Source organism: Amblyraja radiata, chromosome 22, assembly GCF_010909765.2.
Source record: "Amblyraja radiata isolate CabotCenter1 chromosome 22, sAmbRad1.1.pri, whole genome shotgun sequence".
Taxonomy (NCBI): Eukaryota; Metazoa; Chordata; class Chondrichthyes; order Rajiformes; family Rajidae; genus Amblyraja; species Amblyraja radiata.
Genome location: NC_045977.1, coordinates 34,624,682 through 34,643,259, shown reverse-complemented (window position 1 = coordinate 34,643,259; position 18,578 = coordinate 34,624,682). Strand labels below are relative to the sequence as shown.

Sequence of the window (18,578 nt, the reverse complement as noted above, 5' to 3'; positions counted from 1 at the left end):
TTATGGATACATGTCTTCTAATTATGTAAGCATTACAGGCATGTTGATTTGTACTGCATATATGATTCATATTTTTTTTCAGTTAATCAAGTGAAATGCTTATATGTTATGCTGACAATGTTTGTTTAGGGTAAGAGGTCAAATATGGTTGGTCACTTTCCAAAGAATGGGCCATAAACTGAACTGAATATCTATTTCATGAGCTTCCAATACTATGCTAATGTGGTACAGAAATTAAACATGTATTGAATAGATATTAGAGTTCAATTAAAAACAAAAAAAGAACATTTCATAATTAGGCATGTCACGAGTACAAATTTAAAACTTACCATTTCTTTGAGCATTTAGCACAAGCACGATCTCCTTGGGATAACCAGCATTCGCTAGGCTTTTACTGTTGTGATTATTTCTAATAATTAACTTAAACTGTTCATCGTATGCGTAAGTATTGAATGCGTATGAAATGGACTTCAAGCCATCCACAATGATTTGAACAGATCCCTCCAGATTCGGGGCAACCCCTTGAAGGTTAGCACTGACCTGAAGTAAAAAAACATTTATTTATTGCCTCCTTAGTTATTGTTGTGGGAGATGTATTTGTTTTCATTGGTTGAAAGACACAGCAAGAAAGCAGGTCCTTCGACCCACCACATTCTCATCCACTCCTTACTCACTAGGGGCAATTTACAGAGGCCAATTAACCTGCAAACCCGTACATCCTTATCAGCTCTAAGAGCACAATTCGTCCATTTGGCCCATCAAGTCTACCCTGCTATTCAGTTATGGCTGATCTATCTTTCCTTCGCAACCCCATTCTCCTGCCTTCTCCCCATAACCCCTGACACCCGTACTAATCAAGAACCTGTCAATCTCCGCCATAAAAATATCCATTGACCTGGCCTCCACAGCTGTCAGTGTCAATGAATTCCACAGATTCACCACCCTCTGACTAAAGAAATTCCTTCTCATTGGGATGTTGGTGGAAACTGAAGCACATGGAAGAAACCCTCGCGGTCACGGGGAGAACGTGCAAACTCTACACAGACAGCCACCCAACATCAGGATTGAACCTGGGGCCCTGGCATGTGAGGTAGGAGCTCCACCAGTTGCAACATTGTGGTACCCTCTGCATTTCAGGACTGGGGAATAATATCTCCTTGTAATATGTAAAACAAGATCAAAGTTATATCTTAAGCATGGATTGCACAGACTCCAGATATTGCTATTGGAGCAATCATTCTCCTCTATGCTAATTGACATTGATAGTGGATTCTAATCGATATTTAACTTCAGTTTAGCCTGATGCACATTATCAAAAAATCCACCTGCCGACTGGCTTAAACATTCAAAAACATATCCAATTATACATAAAACACAAAGTACTGGAGTAACTCAGTGGGTCAGGCAACATCTCTGGAGAACATGTTTAGGTGACGTTTCAGAACCTCTTTGGAGAAAAAGGATGGGCGATGTTTCGGGCCGGGACCCCTCTTCACACTAGAAGTAGAGGGGAGGGAACTGGAGGTCAGAAAAGGACCAGAACAAAGCACGTCCGGCAACAGTAGACCAAGGAAGGGTGGAGCCCATAAGGGTCCATTGTTGGTTGGGGAAGAGGTGATACTGAAGGGATACAAGCATGTGAACAGTGGAACTGGTAGGACAACTAGGGTGGGGGGGAGGGAGGAGGGAGGGAATGCAGCAGTTACTTGAAATTAGAGAAGTCAACGTTCATACCCGCTGGGTTGAAAGCTGCCCAAGCAAAATATGAGGTGCTGTTCCACCAATTTGCGTGTGGCCTCGCTCTGACAGTGGAGGAGGCCCAGGACAGAAAGGTCAGTTTGGAAATGGGAATTTTTGGTGACCGGGAGATCGCGTAGGTCAAGGCGGACAGAGCGTAAGTTTTCAGCAAAACGATCGCCCAGTCTGCCCTTGGTCTCACTGCAATATACGAGTCCTCCCACCAATACCTCGCCCACCTATTTTGTTGCAGGTGGGGGTGTTAAAATTACGATGATGTTCGAAATTGGTTTATCATGGGCAAATTGGATCTCTAAATACATAGATGAAAATTTAGTTCACTCATAGCTTTTCAAAATTGACAAGCCATATCTCAGATCGGAAATAATGTAAAACTCCAGTCTATATTTGTCAATGTGCATTTAATTGGTAACAAGCATTATTTATGTAAAATATTAATAAATTATATGCCCAAAATATAACAAAGCCAACAATTTATTTATGAAAGACATATTTCAACAACATAATTGAAAGCCTTTATATATTTTTATCTTCATATATATAATAAAACTGGCCATATCTTCTTACCAGTACATCAATGTGGTCATCTATTAAGAGTGTCTTCAGTAACTCAATATTATGAGTAAGCTTATAGCTCAATGAAATATGATGTGCTTTGTGAACAAAAATCAAATCTTCCATTATCTGGTTAAAATATAAGCACATTTGTAATGGATTAACCAAAGCTTTTTCCTCTGGATATATTTTATTCTTAAAGTTAACATGTTTGCTTTCAGTTTTGGTCACCAGGACTGCTAAGCAGGAAAGGGCGCAGAGTAGATCTACGAGGTTGTTGCCAGGACTTGAGTGTGTGAGCTATAGGGGGAGCTTGGGCAGGCTATAGGGCTTTATTTACCTCCATTACCTAGGCCGGCACGGTGGCGCAGCAGTAGAGTTGCTGCTTCACAGGGCCAGAGACCCGGGTTCGATCCTAACTACGGGTGCTGACTGTATGGAGTTTTTTACGTTGTCCCCGTAATAGCGTAGGTTTTACTCCGGGTGCTCTGGTTTCCTCCCACATGCCAATATGGGAAGAAGGCAGGAACGGGGTACTGATTGGGGATGATCAGCCACGATCACATTGAATGGCGGTGCTGGCTTGAAGGGCTGAATGGTCTACTCATGCACCTATTGTCAAATACGTGCAGGTTTGTAGGTTAATTGGCTTGGTAAATTCGTAAAACTATTGTTAGTATGTATGATAGTGCTAGTGCTATTGACAGGGGTTTGCTGGTCAGCGTGGACTTGGTGGGCCAAAGGGCCTGTTTAAACGCTGTATTTCTAAACTAAACTAAATGTAATAGAGAGCTCTTGATCATGCTATCAAATTCTATTTTGGGCGACCACAATAATTTGTTTGTTACTTTCCTACATCAATTATTCCAAAGGTTTATTATTGAGGAAAAGCAATTTTCCAAAACATGTTCAAAATGTGCTTTTCACTCATTGCTGCTCTTGATCTTCCAATTGGCTTTCTTGTCAGAATGCTGTGTAATTATCTGTCTAACTCCACAAGCCCCAGCATCAAATGGATGATAATTGACCCAGGGTTGTTGCCATGGAAACCTCGCTGGGTGAATCATCGTACATTGATGAACACTGACAAACCTGGAAGAATTCAAGCAGGCACTTTGCCTACAACCAGCAAGTTCACCTTTGTTCAGAGATGCAACATGAAACAGGCCCTTCGGCCCTGCGAGTCGGTGCTGATCATCCATTACCTGTTCTACACTAGTTCCATGTTGGCCCACCGCCTCATCCACTCCCTGCATGCTAGTCTCAATTTACGGAGGCCGATTAACCTACAAACCCGCACGTCTTTGGGATGTGGGAGAAAACCGGAGCACCCGGAGGAAACCCACGCGGTCACAGGGAGATCGTGCAAACTCCACACAGGCAGCACCCGAAGTCGGGATTCAACCCAGCCCTCTGGCGCTGCGAGGCAGCAGCTCTACCTGATGCTCCACTCCTTTGTTTTGTGAGGTACCAAAGTTATACATTATTAAAAAATAGACAAGATTTGAAATGTTCTCTATCTGACTCGGCAAGGCCACCAGCAAAATCAAGGACAAGTCTCACCCCGGTCTCTGCCCCTCTCCCTTCAGCAATAGGTATAGAAGTATGAAAACACACTGTGAAGTGTGAAAATTGTGAAGGCAGTAGAGGCTAATACTCTGGATGCTTTTAAGAGAGAGTTAGATAGAGTTAAAGATAGCAGAGTCAGGGGATATGGTGAGAAGGCAGGAACTGATTGTGGATAATCAGCCATGATCATATTGAAGGGCCGAATGGCCTACTCCTGCATCTATTGTGTATTGCCTATCTCCAGATTCAGGGACAGTTTCTTCCCAGCTGTTTACAGGTAACTGAACCATCCTATCAACAACTAGAGAGCGGTCCTGAGCTACTATCTACTTCATTGGGGACCCTCGGACTATCTTTCCCGGATTTTATCTTGCACTAAATCTTACTCCCTTCATCATGTATCTGTACACTGTAGACGTAATATAATGTAATCATGTATTGTCTTTCCCCGCAGACTGGTTAGCACACAGCTTTACATTTTTCCTCAATACACTAAACAGTAGTTGGCACAGTGTGGCAACATTGAGTAGACTTCTCCGACTGGAATCATCAATAACTTACCTGCTTGGTATCGATAATAAATCGGACAGACTGTTTGTAGGTGTTATACTGTTTCTCAGCTGTTAATACGACAACTGTATTTCCTGGAATGCCAAGCCGCCTGGCACCTTCAATATTGTGCAACAACGAAGCATCGACCTCATGCTTATTCTTGATGGGGAGAGAGTTGTCAACATTACTATCGGTTATTCATGCGTTCATAAGACACAAGGGCAGAACTGGGTCATTTGGCCCATCGAGTCAACTCCGCCATTCGCTCTTGGCTGGTCTCCTTTTCCCTCTCAACCCCATTCTCCTGCCTTCTCCCCGAAACCTTTGACACCCTTACTAATCAAGAACCTATCAACTCTGCTTTAAAAATACTAAATGACTTGACCTCCACAGCCGTCTGAGGCAAAGAATTAAGAGATTCACCAACCTCTGACTAAAGAAATTCCTCCTCATCTCCATTCTAAAGACATGTCTTTTTATTCAGAGGTTGTGCCCTCTGGTGCTTGTCTCGCCCACTACAGGAAACATCCTCTCCACATTCATTATATCTAGGCCTTTACTGTACCCAAGTCATCATATATTGTTTTTATACGTCAAATGAAATTTGCATGTTCCTTAGGTAGGAAATAGCAAATTAGTCCCTTTAATGTTATTAACTGCAAATTTCATGGATTTTGTCAAAGTCCTTTACTTCGAATGCAATATAATGCTAGACATTTAACTATCCTCCCTCCATTGATCAATAGGTTGCCTAACACTTTATCTCCCCCTCCCATTCCCACGCTGACCCTTCTGTCCTGGGCCTCCTCCAATGTCAGAGTGAAGCTCAATGCAAATTGAAGGAACAGCACCTCAGATTTCGCTTGGGCAGCTCACACCCCAGTGGTATGAAATGATTTCTCTAACTTCAAGTAACCCTTGTTTTCCCTCTCTCTCCGTCCCTCCCCCACCCTAGTTCTCCGACTAGTTTCACTGTCATCCTGATAAATTTGACTGATTGTGTGCCTCCTTGTCACCTTCCCCTCAGCTAACAATAAACCCTTCTACATTTCCTAGGTAGACAAAAATGCTGGAGAAACTCAGCGGGTGAGGCAGCATCTATGGAGCGAAGGAATAGGTGACGTTTCGGGTCGAGACCCGAAACGTCACCTATTCCTTCGCTCCATAGATGCTGCCTCACCCGCTGAGTTTCTCCAGCATTTTTGTCTAACTTCGATTTTTCCAGCATCTGCAGTTCTTTCTTACACATTCTACATTTCCTTATCAGCATCTGTCGTTTTCACACCTTACCCATCCACAACTCTAGACTCCCTCTCCTCTGACTGTCTGAAACGTCGCCCATTCCCTTCACCCATTCCTTCTCTCCAGAGATGCTGCCTGTCCCGCCAAGATACTCCAGCATTTTGTGTCTATCCTGCTCCTCCCAATTCGCAGGTACACAAAAATGCTGGAGAAACTCAGCGGGTGCAGTAGCATCTATAGATGCTGCTGCACCCGCTGAGTTTCACCAGCATTTTTGTGTACCTTCGATTTTCCAGCATCTGCAGTTCCTTCTTAAAAACTCCTCCCAATTCATTTTGGTTTACACATTCTATCCAGTCTGTACAAATGTGCCATTGAGAAGATAGGATCAAAACTAGATGGAGAACTTACAGCACCAGCCTTTAGAGTCAGTTGACCTTCTAGCTTGGTTTGATCAACATTTATCTGCATCTGGGACTCAAAGCTGACTCCATTTACAACAATATACACGGATCCATCGATCTTCAGTGGCGCTCCCAGTTCCTGAAATAGGCAGAATTTATTAATTCCTAATAAAAAATATTCGTAGGTTACAAGACCAGGTGAAAACAGGAGACCTCCTTCAACAAACAAATCCTCAAGTGAGTTCACAAAACAGAAGTTTTGGTGCAACATGCTAAAGCATCCTCTTCGTGCCATTGAAACATAAACCAAACGAATAGTACTAAGGGCCTGTCCCACTTTCATGACCTAATTCACGACCTTTTTTACTCGTGGACATTTTTCATCATGCTAGAAAAACGCCCCGACCTACTTGATGCCACGAGTACCTATGACTAGCATCACGGCCTGCTACGACCTACCTACGACCTCGTGACGACCATGCTGCGAGTATGAGTCAAGGGCAAACTCGGCAGAGGTCGTGAACTAGGTCGTGAAAGTGGGACAGGCCCTTTAGATCTCGAGCCGGGTGTTGAGCAGCCAGGTTGTTGTCTCTGCGTCAATGTCTGCCAGGCCCTAACCTCCATTTGGTGGGTGGTAGAGGGGGCACCTAGAGATGACATGGTTGGCTGTCTGTTGTTCTGTGGAGAGATGTCAACAACATTCTCGTGGTCTCTCCTGTTAATCCAGGTATTCTTCTCTAGTGGAATACTTTGTGGAGACATATGCCGATAACACAAAACCAAACCAAGGATACTAAAGCTGATACTGTAATAATGTAATTCAATAAGTTCCGTAATATACTCCGAACACTGAAACAATCAAGTAAAAAAATATTAGCAATACCTGGAGCTTTTTGCATTTATTATCTACCAAAAAGTTGATTTCCGTTTTATTTTTCACTTGGAGACCTCCACTCGCTAGAAGATTACACGTGCCCAACATCAAGTCCAACTCAAACTCTGATTTGTGCCGATTTTCTGCTGCGAACAAGAGCTTGTTGTGGGCTGGAATTCCTTTCAACAGCGGCAACGTGTGCTCAAAGATGGCCTCGACGTTGACCTTTGGGTCGCACTCCGACCTCAGCTCCAAGGAAGCACCTTTACCGTCGAACTGGATGTGGGTTCGAAGTTCCCCTTTGCAGCCGTCGATTTGAATGGACCCGTTACATTGTGAATGGGCCGGTATCATGAAGTTCTGTAAAAGACAACTTTGGTTAATAATGTCCCAACCACTGTTTTTCAGTTTAGTTTAGTTTAGAGATGCAGCGCGGAAACAGGCCCTTCGGTGCACCAAGTCCACACCAACCTACGATCCCAAAACATTAAGTAAGTAAGTTTATTGGCCAAGTATTCACATACAAGGAATTTGCCTTGGTGCTCCGCCCACAAGTAACAACATGACATACAGTGACAGTTACGAATGACTCGGAAAACACTAAACATTAATAATAATAAAACATTAATGATAAAACACCATTGATCAAGCATGTGAACCAACAAAATACCAGATCAAAGGGAGGCTACAGATTTTTGGCTGTTGAGTAGAGCAACTACTCGTGGATAAAAACTGTTAAAAACACTACCCTACACACACTAGGGACATTTAAAACAAATATTTACACCAAGCCAATTAACCTACAAGCCTTGTACATCTTTGGAGTGTGGGAGGAAACGGAAAAAAACCCCGCGCAGATCAAGGTGAGAACGTACAAACGCACAGACAGTATCCGTAGGGAGGATTGAACCCATGTCTCTGGCATGGTAAGGCAGTAGCTCTACTGCTACACCACCATGCTGCCCTTTGTTGTAAGCATTTGTCTCAAACATAAGTCTCGTGGCCTCTGTAAATGAACCTAAAATCCTAACTCGAGCGTCGTTCACGTGTAAACAACTAAACCTCTTTGTCAAAAATGCTGGAGAAGCTCAGGGGGTGAGGCAGCATCTATGGAGCGAAGGAATAGGTGACGTTTCAGGGACGAGACCCTTGGGTTTCCTTGCTGCATCTTTAAACTCCACGAAGCTATACACTTTAACTCCACTCTACCTGTAGAACTTGGCAGTCCGATTCCGTGACCCACATCCATTCTGCTTTTGTGCCAGGACTCACGTTGCCACTGGCACGGAGTTTACAATTGCCGGACTGCAGCAGGAAAGAACCGTCCATTTTCTCTCCGTTTGCAGCAGACAGGAGGATGTGACTCTCGCTGGGAAGGCCTCGACGTCTCAGCTGGGGGACGGAGTGCTTCAGATGCCCCAGCACCGTATACTTGGGATCACACGATGCTTCCACGTGAAGCTCGGCTGTTATGTCATCACTGAGCGCGTTTGCTTTCACTGCCATGTTGCAGCTCTTGAGATCCAAGGAGCCATTGGTCTCCAGATTCAGCGGAACACCCACTCTCTGTGGGAAAAGGAATCCATCAGTTCATAAGTCATAGGAGCTGGAGTAGGCCATTCGGCCCAGCAAGTCTGCTGCACCATTCAATCATGGCTGATCTATCTCTCCCTCTCAACCCCATTCTCCTTCCTTCTCCCCCTTACCCATGACGCCCTTCCTAATCCAGAATCAGTCAAAAATTCCTGCTTTAAAAATACCCCATGACTTGGCCTCCACAGCCACCTGTGGCAATGAATTCCACAGATTCACCACCCTCTGACTAAAATAAATTCCTCCTCGTCTCCTTTCTGAAGGTACGTCCTTCTATTCTGAGGCTATGGCCTCTAATCTTGACTCTCCCACGTGGAATTCGTGTTCATTTAGATCTGCATTCAACTAGAGATCAGAATCTACAACATAAAAACAGGACGATTTATTTTGACAGAACGTTGTATTTACAATATATTTTACTTTAGCAGGATAATATTTCTCACACTCAAGTAAACTTTGGGGCAATGAAATCTTTACTGGCCTGCAAGATGTTTCTTAACACTCTGGAATGTTAAGTTTAGCTTAGTTTAGTTTAGAGATACAGTGCAGAAACAGGCCCTTTGGCCAACCAGGTCCGCACTGACCAGCGATCCCCATACACTAGCACTTTCCTACACACTAAGGACAATTTACAATGTTTTTAACAAAGCCAATTCATCTACAAACCTGAGGTACACAAAAATGCTGGAGAAACTCAGCGGGTGCAGCAGCATCTATGGAGCGAAGGAAATAGGCAACGTTTCGGGCCGAAACCCTTCTTCAGACTGATGGGGGGACAAACTTGTACTTCTTATGGGTCTGTCCCACTTAAACGACTCTTTAGGCGACTGCCAGGGACTAATTTTAATGGAATTCATCTACGACAACCTACGACAACAAAAATAGTCGCAAAAACATTTTCAACATGTTGAAAATGTTGTGGCAGTCGCCTGTGGTCGCCCAAAATATGGCCCAAGTGGGACAAGCCCATTAGGAATATGGGAGGAAATTGGAGTACCATCAGGATTAAAACCCACGCGGTTACAGAGAGAGCGTACAAACTCCATACAGACAGCACCCGTAGTCAGGATCGAACCCGGGTCTCTGGCGCTGTAAGGCAGCAACTCCACCGCTGCGACACCGTGTCGCCCGTTATTGTGAGGGTTTAGACTAACTTAAAAACTGGGCACCTTGTGGCCTAGAAAACATAGAAAAATAGGTAGAGGAGTAGGCCATTCAGCCCATCAAGCCAGCACCGCCATTCAATATGATCATGGCTGATCATCTGAAGAAGGGTCTCAACCTGAAACGTCACCATTCCTACTCTCCAGAGATGCTGCCTGACCCGCTGAGTTACTTCAGCATTTTGTGTCTACCTTTGATTTAAATTTAAACCTGCACCTGCATTTCTTTCCCACACATCTAAAATCAGTACCCAGTTCCTGCTTTTACCCCATATCCCCTGATTCCTTTAGCCCGAAAAGCTCAATCTAACTCTTTGAAAACTGGCCAGTGGAACTTGGCAATCCGACTCCGTGACCCACATCCATTCTGCTTCTGCGCCAGGACTGGTGTTACCACTGGCTCAGAGTTTACAATCTAACAGTCTGCGCTCCATACCTCAAGGGTGGGGCATCTGTTCATAAGAGAAGCCGACCAGCTGGATTTTATTCCCTCCTTCCTATTGCCGGGACCATTGAAGTCACCAAGAGCTCTCAAGCTGCATTCCCCAAAGGAAAACTCGAGAGACGCCCCGGGCTGGTTCGCCCTGCTTGCTCGGATCAGAAGCCTGCTCTCTGTTGGCATGCCCATGGTGGCGATTGAAGGGAGAGAGTGCCTGAAGCCAATGTCAATGCTGGGGTTCAAAGCCCATATGGTCTGCATTTCGATGATGGCAAATTTGTCGTCCATTCGGAGGTGGCCGATGAAATCTGCTTCAAAATGGTCCGTTCTCATCGTTCCGTTCAGTGCGAATCTTGCCGGCATTGCCTCCTGAAATATGAGAGAGAGTTCACTTTCTATTGTTACAAAAAACCTACTCATTTTATTGCAGGTAGACGCAAAAAGCTGGAGTAACTCAGCGGGTCAGGCAGCGTCTCTGGAGAAAAGGAATGGGTGGTGTTTCAGGTCAAGGCCCTTCTTCAGACTGAGAGTCAGGGGAAAGGGAAACAAGAGATATACACGATGATATAGAGATATAGAACAAATGAAAGTTGTGCACCTATTCCTTTCGTCCAGAAGTGCTGCCTGACCCACTGAGTTACTTCAGCTTTTTGTGTCTATCTTCAGTTTAAACCAACATCTACAGTTCCTTCCTACTTAGTTTTTTATTGAAATCGGATTCAATTTTTTTTGCAATGTTATAAAGTTTCATTAAAATGCCAGAAGTTCAACTGCTGAAAATGATGAACTTCCTGATTAGACATTAATTATGTGCAACACCAGACTTACTAAACAAGCAACTTTATTCTTTAACTGTCCCCACATGGAACAGTTGAGCCTATGTTGACACATATCTTAATGTTCTTGGCCAACGCTGAAGGCAATACTGATTAATGTTGTCTGCTGCCGAGTTCAAATCTTTAGAGTTCTGCTGCTATGGCTGAGAAGTGTGAGGAACAGCAGGAATTGTGCTTAGATAGGGCAAGTAGCGGGCACATTGTTAGTGGTTTTGCATCAGTATCCCTTCCAATACATGCACTTACATTAATGGTAGAAAGTGGTTTCCGTGTACAAAAGGAAAGGCCACTTATCCAACATATCTACACGTTCATTCATCAAGCATAACGCACTTGTGGCATTTGTTCAGCATTGGAACATCAGAATTAGGAGGAATGGTAGGGCTTCTCACATGCTTCAAGCCTGCTCTGCCATTCACGGCTGGTCATCTGCCCCAGATCCTTTGTCCTGCACCTTCCCCATCGGCCCAACGAGTCCACCAGCGATCACCTCACGCACTAGCACTATCCTACGCACTAGGGTAAATTTGCAATTCTACTGAAGCCAATTAACCTGCAAACGTGTAGGTCTTTGGAGTGCGGGAGGAAACCGGAGCACCCGGAGAAAAACCCACGTGGTCACTGGGAGAACATACACACTCCATACAGACAGCACCCGTAGTCAGGATCGAACCCGTGTGTCTGGCGCTGTAAGGCAGCAGCTCTACCGCTGCGCCACTGTGTCGCCTCTAGATCTCCAACAGACTCGTCAAGGCTTGGATAGAGCGGATGTGGAGAGGATGTTTCAACGAGTGGGAGAGTCTAGGACTGGAGGTCATAGCCTCAGAATTAAAGGACTTATTGTTAGGAAGGAGATGAGGAGAAATTTCTTTGGTCAGAGGGTGGTGAATCTGTGGAATTCTTTGCCACAGAAGGCTGTCGAAGCCAAGTCAGTGGATAGTTTTAAGGCAGAAACAGATAGATTCGTGATTAGTACAGGTGTCAGGGTTTATGGGGAGAAGGCAGGAGAATGGGGTTAGGAGGGAGAGATAGATCAGCCATCATTGAATGGCGGAGTAGACTTGATGGGCCGAATGGCCTAATTCTATTTCTATTCCTTATGACCTTATGATTACCCTTTATATACCCGTGCTGACTCCGACTATAGGAGCTCCGTGACTTCTTAAGGTTTACAAGTGACAGCACTTTAATCAGTCCGATCGTTTATGTAAAGACAAATGTCTCTGTGGTTGGGAAATCTAAACCAACAACCGGTGGGAAACCTTCACCCAAATCCTTGAGGGAAATTTAGTAGTTTCCACTGTTCAAATCTGGTTTCCATCTGAGTTGGCAAAGATCAGGGAGGATCATGTTAAATGGAAGCAGCGATGCAAATCAATGCTGGCAGTCGGCTCTGACATTTCAGCAGTGATGAAATGAACATCAAACATTGATAGATTGCATTCTGACGTACGCAAGAATACAAATTGCCTGCAAAATTGTTTCATTCCCGAGAGCCAATGAAACCAGGCGGTGATCTATCTTTCCGGGGTTGGAAAGATAGATCAGCCACGACTGAATGGCGGAGTAGACTCGATGGGCCGAATGGCCTAATTCTGCTCCTGTAACATACGAGCTATCATTGGCGTGCTTCACGTTTAACTGAAGCAAGCACGCAACACACAACACCATTGGTTTCAGCCTGTTAGTTTTTAATTCATGAAACCGCTCGTGTCACAGCTTAATATGTTGGGCGGAACTGGAGGGGAGCAATGAAAGTAATCAAAAATATTGAAACAAGTGCACTCTGTGTGGGCACAAGTTTCCTTTCTACCTCCAAGTAAGGGCATTGACGACCAATTTCCAAGTTCCACTCTGTGACGGTTCCCCGGGCAAGATGGCTGCTGGCAGTAACTCTGCAGGAGCCCGACGTGGCTTCCAGACTGACGTCCGCGTTGTCATCGAATGCGGCCGCCACCGCGATGACCCTGTTGCGGTCAGGTATTCCCCAATGTCTCCACGTGGGAACAGCGTGTTGGAGGGTCAAGTCCAATCTGTTCCTCCTGCCCCACGTTGCTCTCAGCTTCAGTACAAAGGGCTTTGCGTCAAATGTTACATTTGTGGCTATTCCAATGGAGTTACTTCTGAAATACGCTACACCGTCCGATTGTACATGTTCAGGGATCGCCAGGAACCTCAGTCGCCTCAGTCTCTGCCTCACGGTCCAGGTTAAGGTGGCTTTATTCCTGAGGACAAGGAGCTTCCCGCTTGCATTGAAATAATTCTCATCGTCTTGCAGCTCCAACCTGCTCCAGTAGAGGTTCTCTTTGACCTCTCCATCTGCTTGGATGGAAAATCTCTTTGCTCTCTCAGTCCTCCCACTCTTGACCCTGTGTTCCCATCTGATTTTGGCCCCGTAGGGACCAGTGCACGTTGTGGCAAGGTCCAGCAGAACAAACACATTTTTGGACAGAGCTCTAAGCGACCCCGTTGAATCACAGCCTTTGGGCCTCACCAAGCCTCTAATTTCCAAAGAGTTATTCGGGGACCCACTACCTGGTCTGAGATAGGAACCCACCCAGTACCACTCGAGATCCGGCTTCGTTGAAAGCACGCCATCTAATAACATTTTATGCCCGTCTCCCGTGAGCTGAAACGTGGCCATTTGTTTTTGCGCGTCATGTTTGTAAAAGGTCCTCAATTCTGCATTACCTGGGAGCCCCAATAATTTGAACGTATGAATAAGTCTTGCTCTTAACTCCCACCTTGGCGCTAAACCCATGCAGCCGTCAAAACTAAGGCCCCGTTTGTTGTGTCTAATTTCCAGAACGGAGCAATACTTGTGGCGACGTTTGGCGAGAGAAATCTGTACCTCAAAAGGCTTCATGCCAACAGTTCCAGAACAGTGTCCCAAAAGGAGTTTAAGGGAAACTTCACCGCTGCAGTTTACCTGCAAAGACACAAAGAATACATTAAACAGGTAGCTCAGTAGGTTGCTAAAAAAGAAAGGCTTATGGGGCTGTCCTACTGTACGAGCTAATTCAAGAGTTCTCCTGAATTTCCCCTGATTCCCAACTCGGAGAATTACGGTAATAGCCGCTCGTAGGTCCTCGGGGCTCTCGTGGACATTTTTCAACATGCGAAAAATCTTCACGAACTTACCGCGTTTCCCGAGTTCCTGCCGTTAGCGTTACGAGCCGCTAAGAGACGTCCCCGAGCTCCGACGTACCCGCTACGTGCTTACCACGAGTTAGATTTTTTTTTTAAACTCGGGAGAGCTCTTGAATTACCTCGTACAGTGGGACAGGCCCTTAACTCATTAAAGAGAAAGGGTGGCACGAGAAACTGTAGATGAGGGAATCTTGAGCAAAACACAAAAAAAAGTGCTGGAATAACTCGGCCAGTCAGGCAGCGACTGAGGAGGAATGAATTCCCAACTTTTACGGTCGGAAGCCTTCTTCAGACTTGAGGGCGAGGACAACTTCTCCCAGGAGGTGGAGAGTGATAATCGAGGGGAGGGGGGGAAAGAATATGTTAACATTTCTCCTCCACTCAAATTAAATCACTTGTCTTTTCATTGCATTCCCATTCCCAGGTACTGCTCCCAATCCAACTGTCCACACACTGTTTGTAAAGCACTGTAAGATCTGAAATCACAACGCCTCCGGAAATACGTGAATTTGGCTAAGTGAAGAGCAACTTTGCTGAGGACCTTTGGTGCTGACATTTCAGTTCAGAACACACACTCCCGACACATCTAACCAGTGCGTAATATCAAACATATATCAATGGTAACATACACCACTTCATTATGGGTATGCATGCTACTGCATTTTAATATTTCACCAGTGGCATGTATTACAATTACAATTCACTATATGTGTCTTGTCATTGAGCACACTATTACCACATGGATAGCAAAGGTTTAGTGGAATATGGGCCAAACAGAGGCAGGTGGCACAAAGGTGTAAATGGATCATCTTGGTTGGCATGGGCAAGTTGAGCTGATGGGCCTGCATCCGCACTGTCTTTGTCCACTATACAAGTCAACACCAGCTGTATTGAGAAATGATTTTTGCTTCTGATTAGAAAACACTTAAAGTGAATGCGTACATCACCACAGATAGGCTTCTAACCTCTCTACTGAAAATGTTCCATTACATTCTAAAATATACTAATAAATCGTCCTCATAAATGAACAGCTGTACTGGGGTTACTGGATTGGGTCCAATTTTTGCACGACTTTGGCAAAAATACCTTTTCGTTTATCAATGCTACCGGAACTTAACTGCAATGGGAACAAACAAAAACACAGTCATTCATAAATTGAAGCCAGGAAATATAAAAATAGACGTTGCTTTTCGGAGTCAAAAAAAGTCAAAAGATGGATCCTTTTTGGGATGACACCATCCCCAGCCCACAATCGCCCTTTCAGAACCACCCTGCCTAAGGTCATCTGTTGCCGCCCTGATCTGTCCTGGTCTTTTCTTGCTTCTAAGTTCCTCCCCGCGACAATCAGTCTGAAGAAGGATCCCAACCCGATACTTCACCTATCCATTTTCCCCAGAGATGCTGCCTGACCTGCTGAGTCACTCTAGCATTGTTTGTCTATCAAGGTGTAAAAGAGCATCCGCAGATCATTTTCATTACATTTTGTTTAATTAACGTTCATCTATTAATTATGCACATGGATCTGAATGTGTTGACGTAAAAGATCCAAGAAATGGCCTGGGGAGAAGGTACAAACTCCGGTGTGTTCCACATGGTGTTCACGATCCTACCTGTATTGTAGCTGGTATTTGATCGGCCAACACTGTTATATCATGGTCAAATGATAAGAAGACCTCTCTCGTTCTCACGGTACTCCTCTGCTCTATTGCTGCTCTGAGGTGTTGCTTCTCCAGTCTCACTTTCACATTGGCAATGTATCCATTCCTCAGATTCTGCGTAGGGGAAAAGACAGGTACTTAAATTGTGGAATAACAAACCTAAAACTCTTTATTTTAAAGAACAGGGCAGCACGGTGCCACAGCAGTGGTCAGAGGACAAAGCTGCAGAGGTTTTAAAAGGAGAAAGAGTGGACGGACAGTCTACGACCAGAATTCACAGCCTCAGAGTTAAAGGACATTCCTTTAGGAAGGAGATGAGGAAGAATTTCTTTAGTCAGAAGCTGATTAATCTGTGGAATTCATTGCCGCAGAAGGCTGTGGAGGCCAAGGCAATAGATATTTTTAAGGCAGAGATAGAAGGATTCTTGGTTAGTGCAGGTGTCAGGGTTTATGGAGAGATGGCATGATAATGGGGTTGAGAGGGGAAGATAGCTCAGCCATGATTGAATGGCGGAGTAGACTTGATGGGCCAAAGGGCCTAATTCTGCTCCTATCATCTATGAACTTATAAAACTAAACTTCACACTCTGCACTCCCTGTCAAATGAACTGCACTGCATACTCTCCACTGTTGGAATGTGAATCCTCAACTCCTCTCTGCTCACATACTTAGTTAGCAGTGCCATGGCCACTAGGCCTGGCCAGTTTTGATTCTTGTCCAAGGAGGTAATACTTGTGCTTACCTGATAGTAATAGGTTCCAGTGGATGTGAATGGGAGGCCAAGTTTTTCCAGCTCCCCCACACTGTGCAGGAAAGCAGCAGTAACCTGGTAAATGGGTGTCCCTGTAAAGGTTCTCTCCATCTCCACAGAAGCTTGGGCGTGTTTACTGCCGCTCTGCGCTTCAATTTTAACAGCACGGCGGTTGTTCACACGGTCGTAACTGAGAGAGAGCTCCCCATCCGCAGGTAAACCTAGGCATTAAAATCCACAGTTAGACTCACAGAGTTGTACAGCACGGAAACAGGCCCTTCGGCCCATCTTACCCATTGACCACAAATGGCACCCATTGTTGAGGCCCAAAAGCCAAATTATAATCTGCAATGTCATAGGATCATGCAGCACGGAAACAGGCCCTTCGGCCCAAACATTGGAAAAGTCCACCCATCATTTGCCAGGCCTTGTCCTGCCCCCTTTTCTCAATGTTCTCCCCCCTACTACAATTAATCTGAAGAAGGGTCCTGAGCCAAAACATCACCTATACATGTCTTCAATATTCCAGAGATGTCTTCCCATTGAGTTACTCCAGCACTTTACCTCTTTTTTGTTGTTGTAAATTAGCACCTGCAGTTCATTGTCTCCATTTGGATAGTTGGATAGTTATATGGATGGGAAAGGAATGGAGGGTTATGGTCTGAGCGCAGGTATATGGGACTAGGGGAGATTATGTGTTCGGCACGGACTAGAAGGGTCGAGATGGCCTGTTTCCATGCTGTAATTGTTATATGTTATATGGTTATATTTCAATACAGTTGTTCACTGATTATAAAGGCCAGTGCATGTAGCCTCTTTGTTTCTAATTAATTTCAGGTAGTTGAAGATATTTTCAAATAATTCATTATTGTTTTATGTTAATAACTCATTTAAACCATTTGAATTGCTTTTAGATGGATCTGATTATTGTCAAGGGAGTCTAGAGTGTTTTACTATCGTATGTCCCAAAACAGAACAATGAAATTCTTATTTGCAGCAACACAACAGGTATCAAACATAGTACTCCGTAAAGCCCATAATAAGTAAAAGAAAAGTTCAATAGACAATAGACAATAGGTGCAGGAGTAGGCCATTCAGCCTTCGAGCCAGCACCGCCATTCACTAATATCATGATTGATCATCCACAATCAGTACCCCGTTCAGTAGGTATTATAGTGCACAGGGAAGAAAAGTGCTCCCAAGTCTGTGTTGTTCCAGGCAGCGGGCAGTCGAAATAAAAAATAAAATTAAAAAATCTATGTTGTTCAGAGCTTATTTGGAGGTTGTAGTGTTTAGTTGCCTGATGGCTGCAGGGAATAAGCTGGTCCTGAACCTGGATGTTACAGTTTTCAGGCTCCTGTACCTTCTTCCCGATGGCAGGAGTGAATAGAGAGTGTGGCCAGGGTGGGTGTGGGTCTCTGGTGATGACGGCTGCCTTTTGGAGGCAGTGACTCTTGTCGCTCCCATTGATGGTGGGGGGAGGTCAGTACCCGTGAGGGGCTGGGAAGTGTTCACCACTTTTCGCATCTAATACGTTCCTGGGCGTTTGAGCTAATAAACCAGGCCGCGATGCAACCGGTCCATATGCTACATTGGCCTTAGGAGGCAATGAAATGTCTGGTAGATCCTGGGGCAGGGCCTGCGATCTGCCATCTCCTACCCAGGCCACTCTGCCAGATGAGACCATGGCAGCCCAGCTTCAAGCTGATCATCATAGCACAGCCATGAAGGAAAATAGCGGCTGGAGGATGAGTAGACAAACGTGGACTGCTGAAGCATCCAGCACATTGAGTCCTAGCTTCCAGACAGATTGCAACATGGTTTTCAAGCAAATTACATTGGATTAACAATGTCAAATCATAGCTTCCACAAAATTACATTATCTTACCAGCAATGGAAAATATTACTACACACTATCATTAGAGACATGGAAAAGTACAGAGCAGACACTACAACCTCAGCCCACTGAGCCTGGAGTGACCATCAACCACACATTTACAGTAATCCTACAAGAATCCCATTTTTTTAATTCTC

General features: G+C 44.8%; 1 protein-coding gene across 1 annotated transcript in view; it reads right to left on the bottom strand.

Moving 5' to 3' along the window:
* LOC116985893 overlaps positions 1-18,578 on the bottom strand; it is a 235,103-nt gene that overhangs the window by 61,270 nt on the left and 155,255 nt on the right. Inside the window, exons 40-49 of the mRNA XM_033041007.1 lie at positions 16,536-16,765; positions 15,746-15,907; positions 13,837-13,914; positions 10,147-10,518; positions 8,164-8,520; positions 6,964-7,314; positions 6,088-6,219; positions 4,444-4,593; positions 2,326-2,442; positions 330-540 (exon numbers count right to left, since the gene is read on the bottom strand). Of these exons, the coding sequence (XP_032896898.1) occupies positions 330-540; positions 2,326-2,442; positions 4,444-4,593; positions 6,088-6,219; positions 6,964-7,314; positions 8,164-8,520; positions 10,147-10,518; positions 13,837-13,914; positions 15,746-15,907; positions 16,536-16,765 (2,160 nt within the window). The remainder of the gene's footprint in view (positions 1-329; positions 541-2,325; positions 2,443-4,443; positions 4,594-6,087; positions 6,220-6,963; positions 7,315-8,163; positions 8,521-10,146; positions 10,519-13,836; positions 13,915-15,745; positions 15,908-16,535; positions 16,766-18,578) is intronic.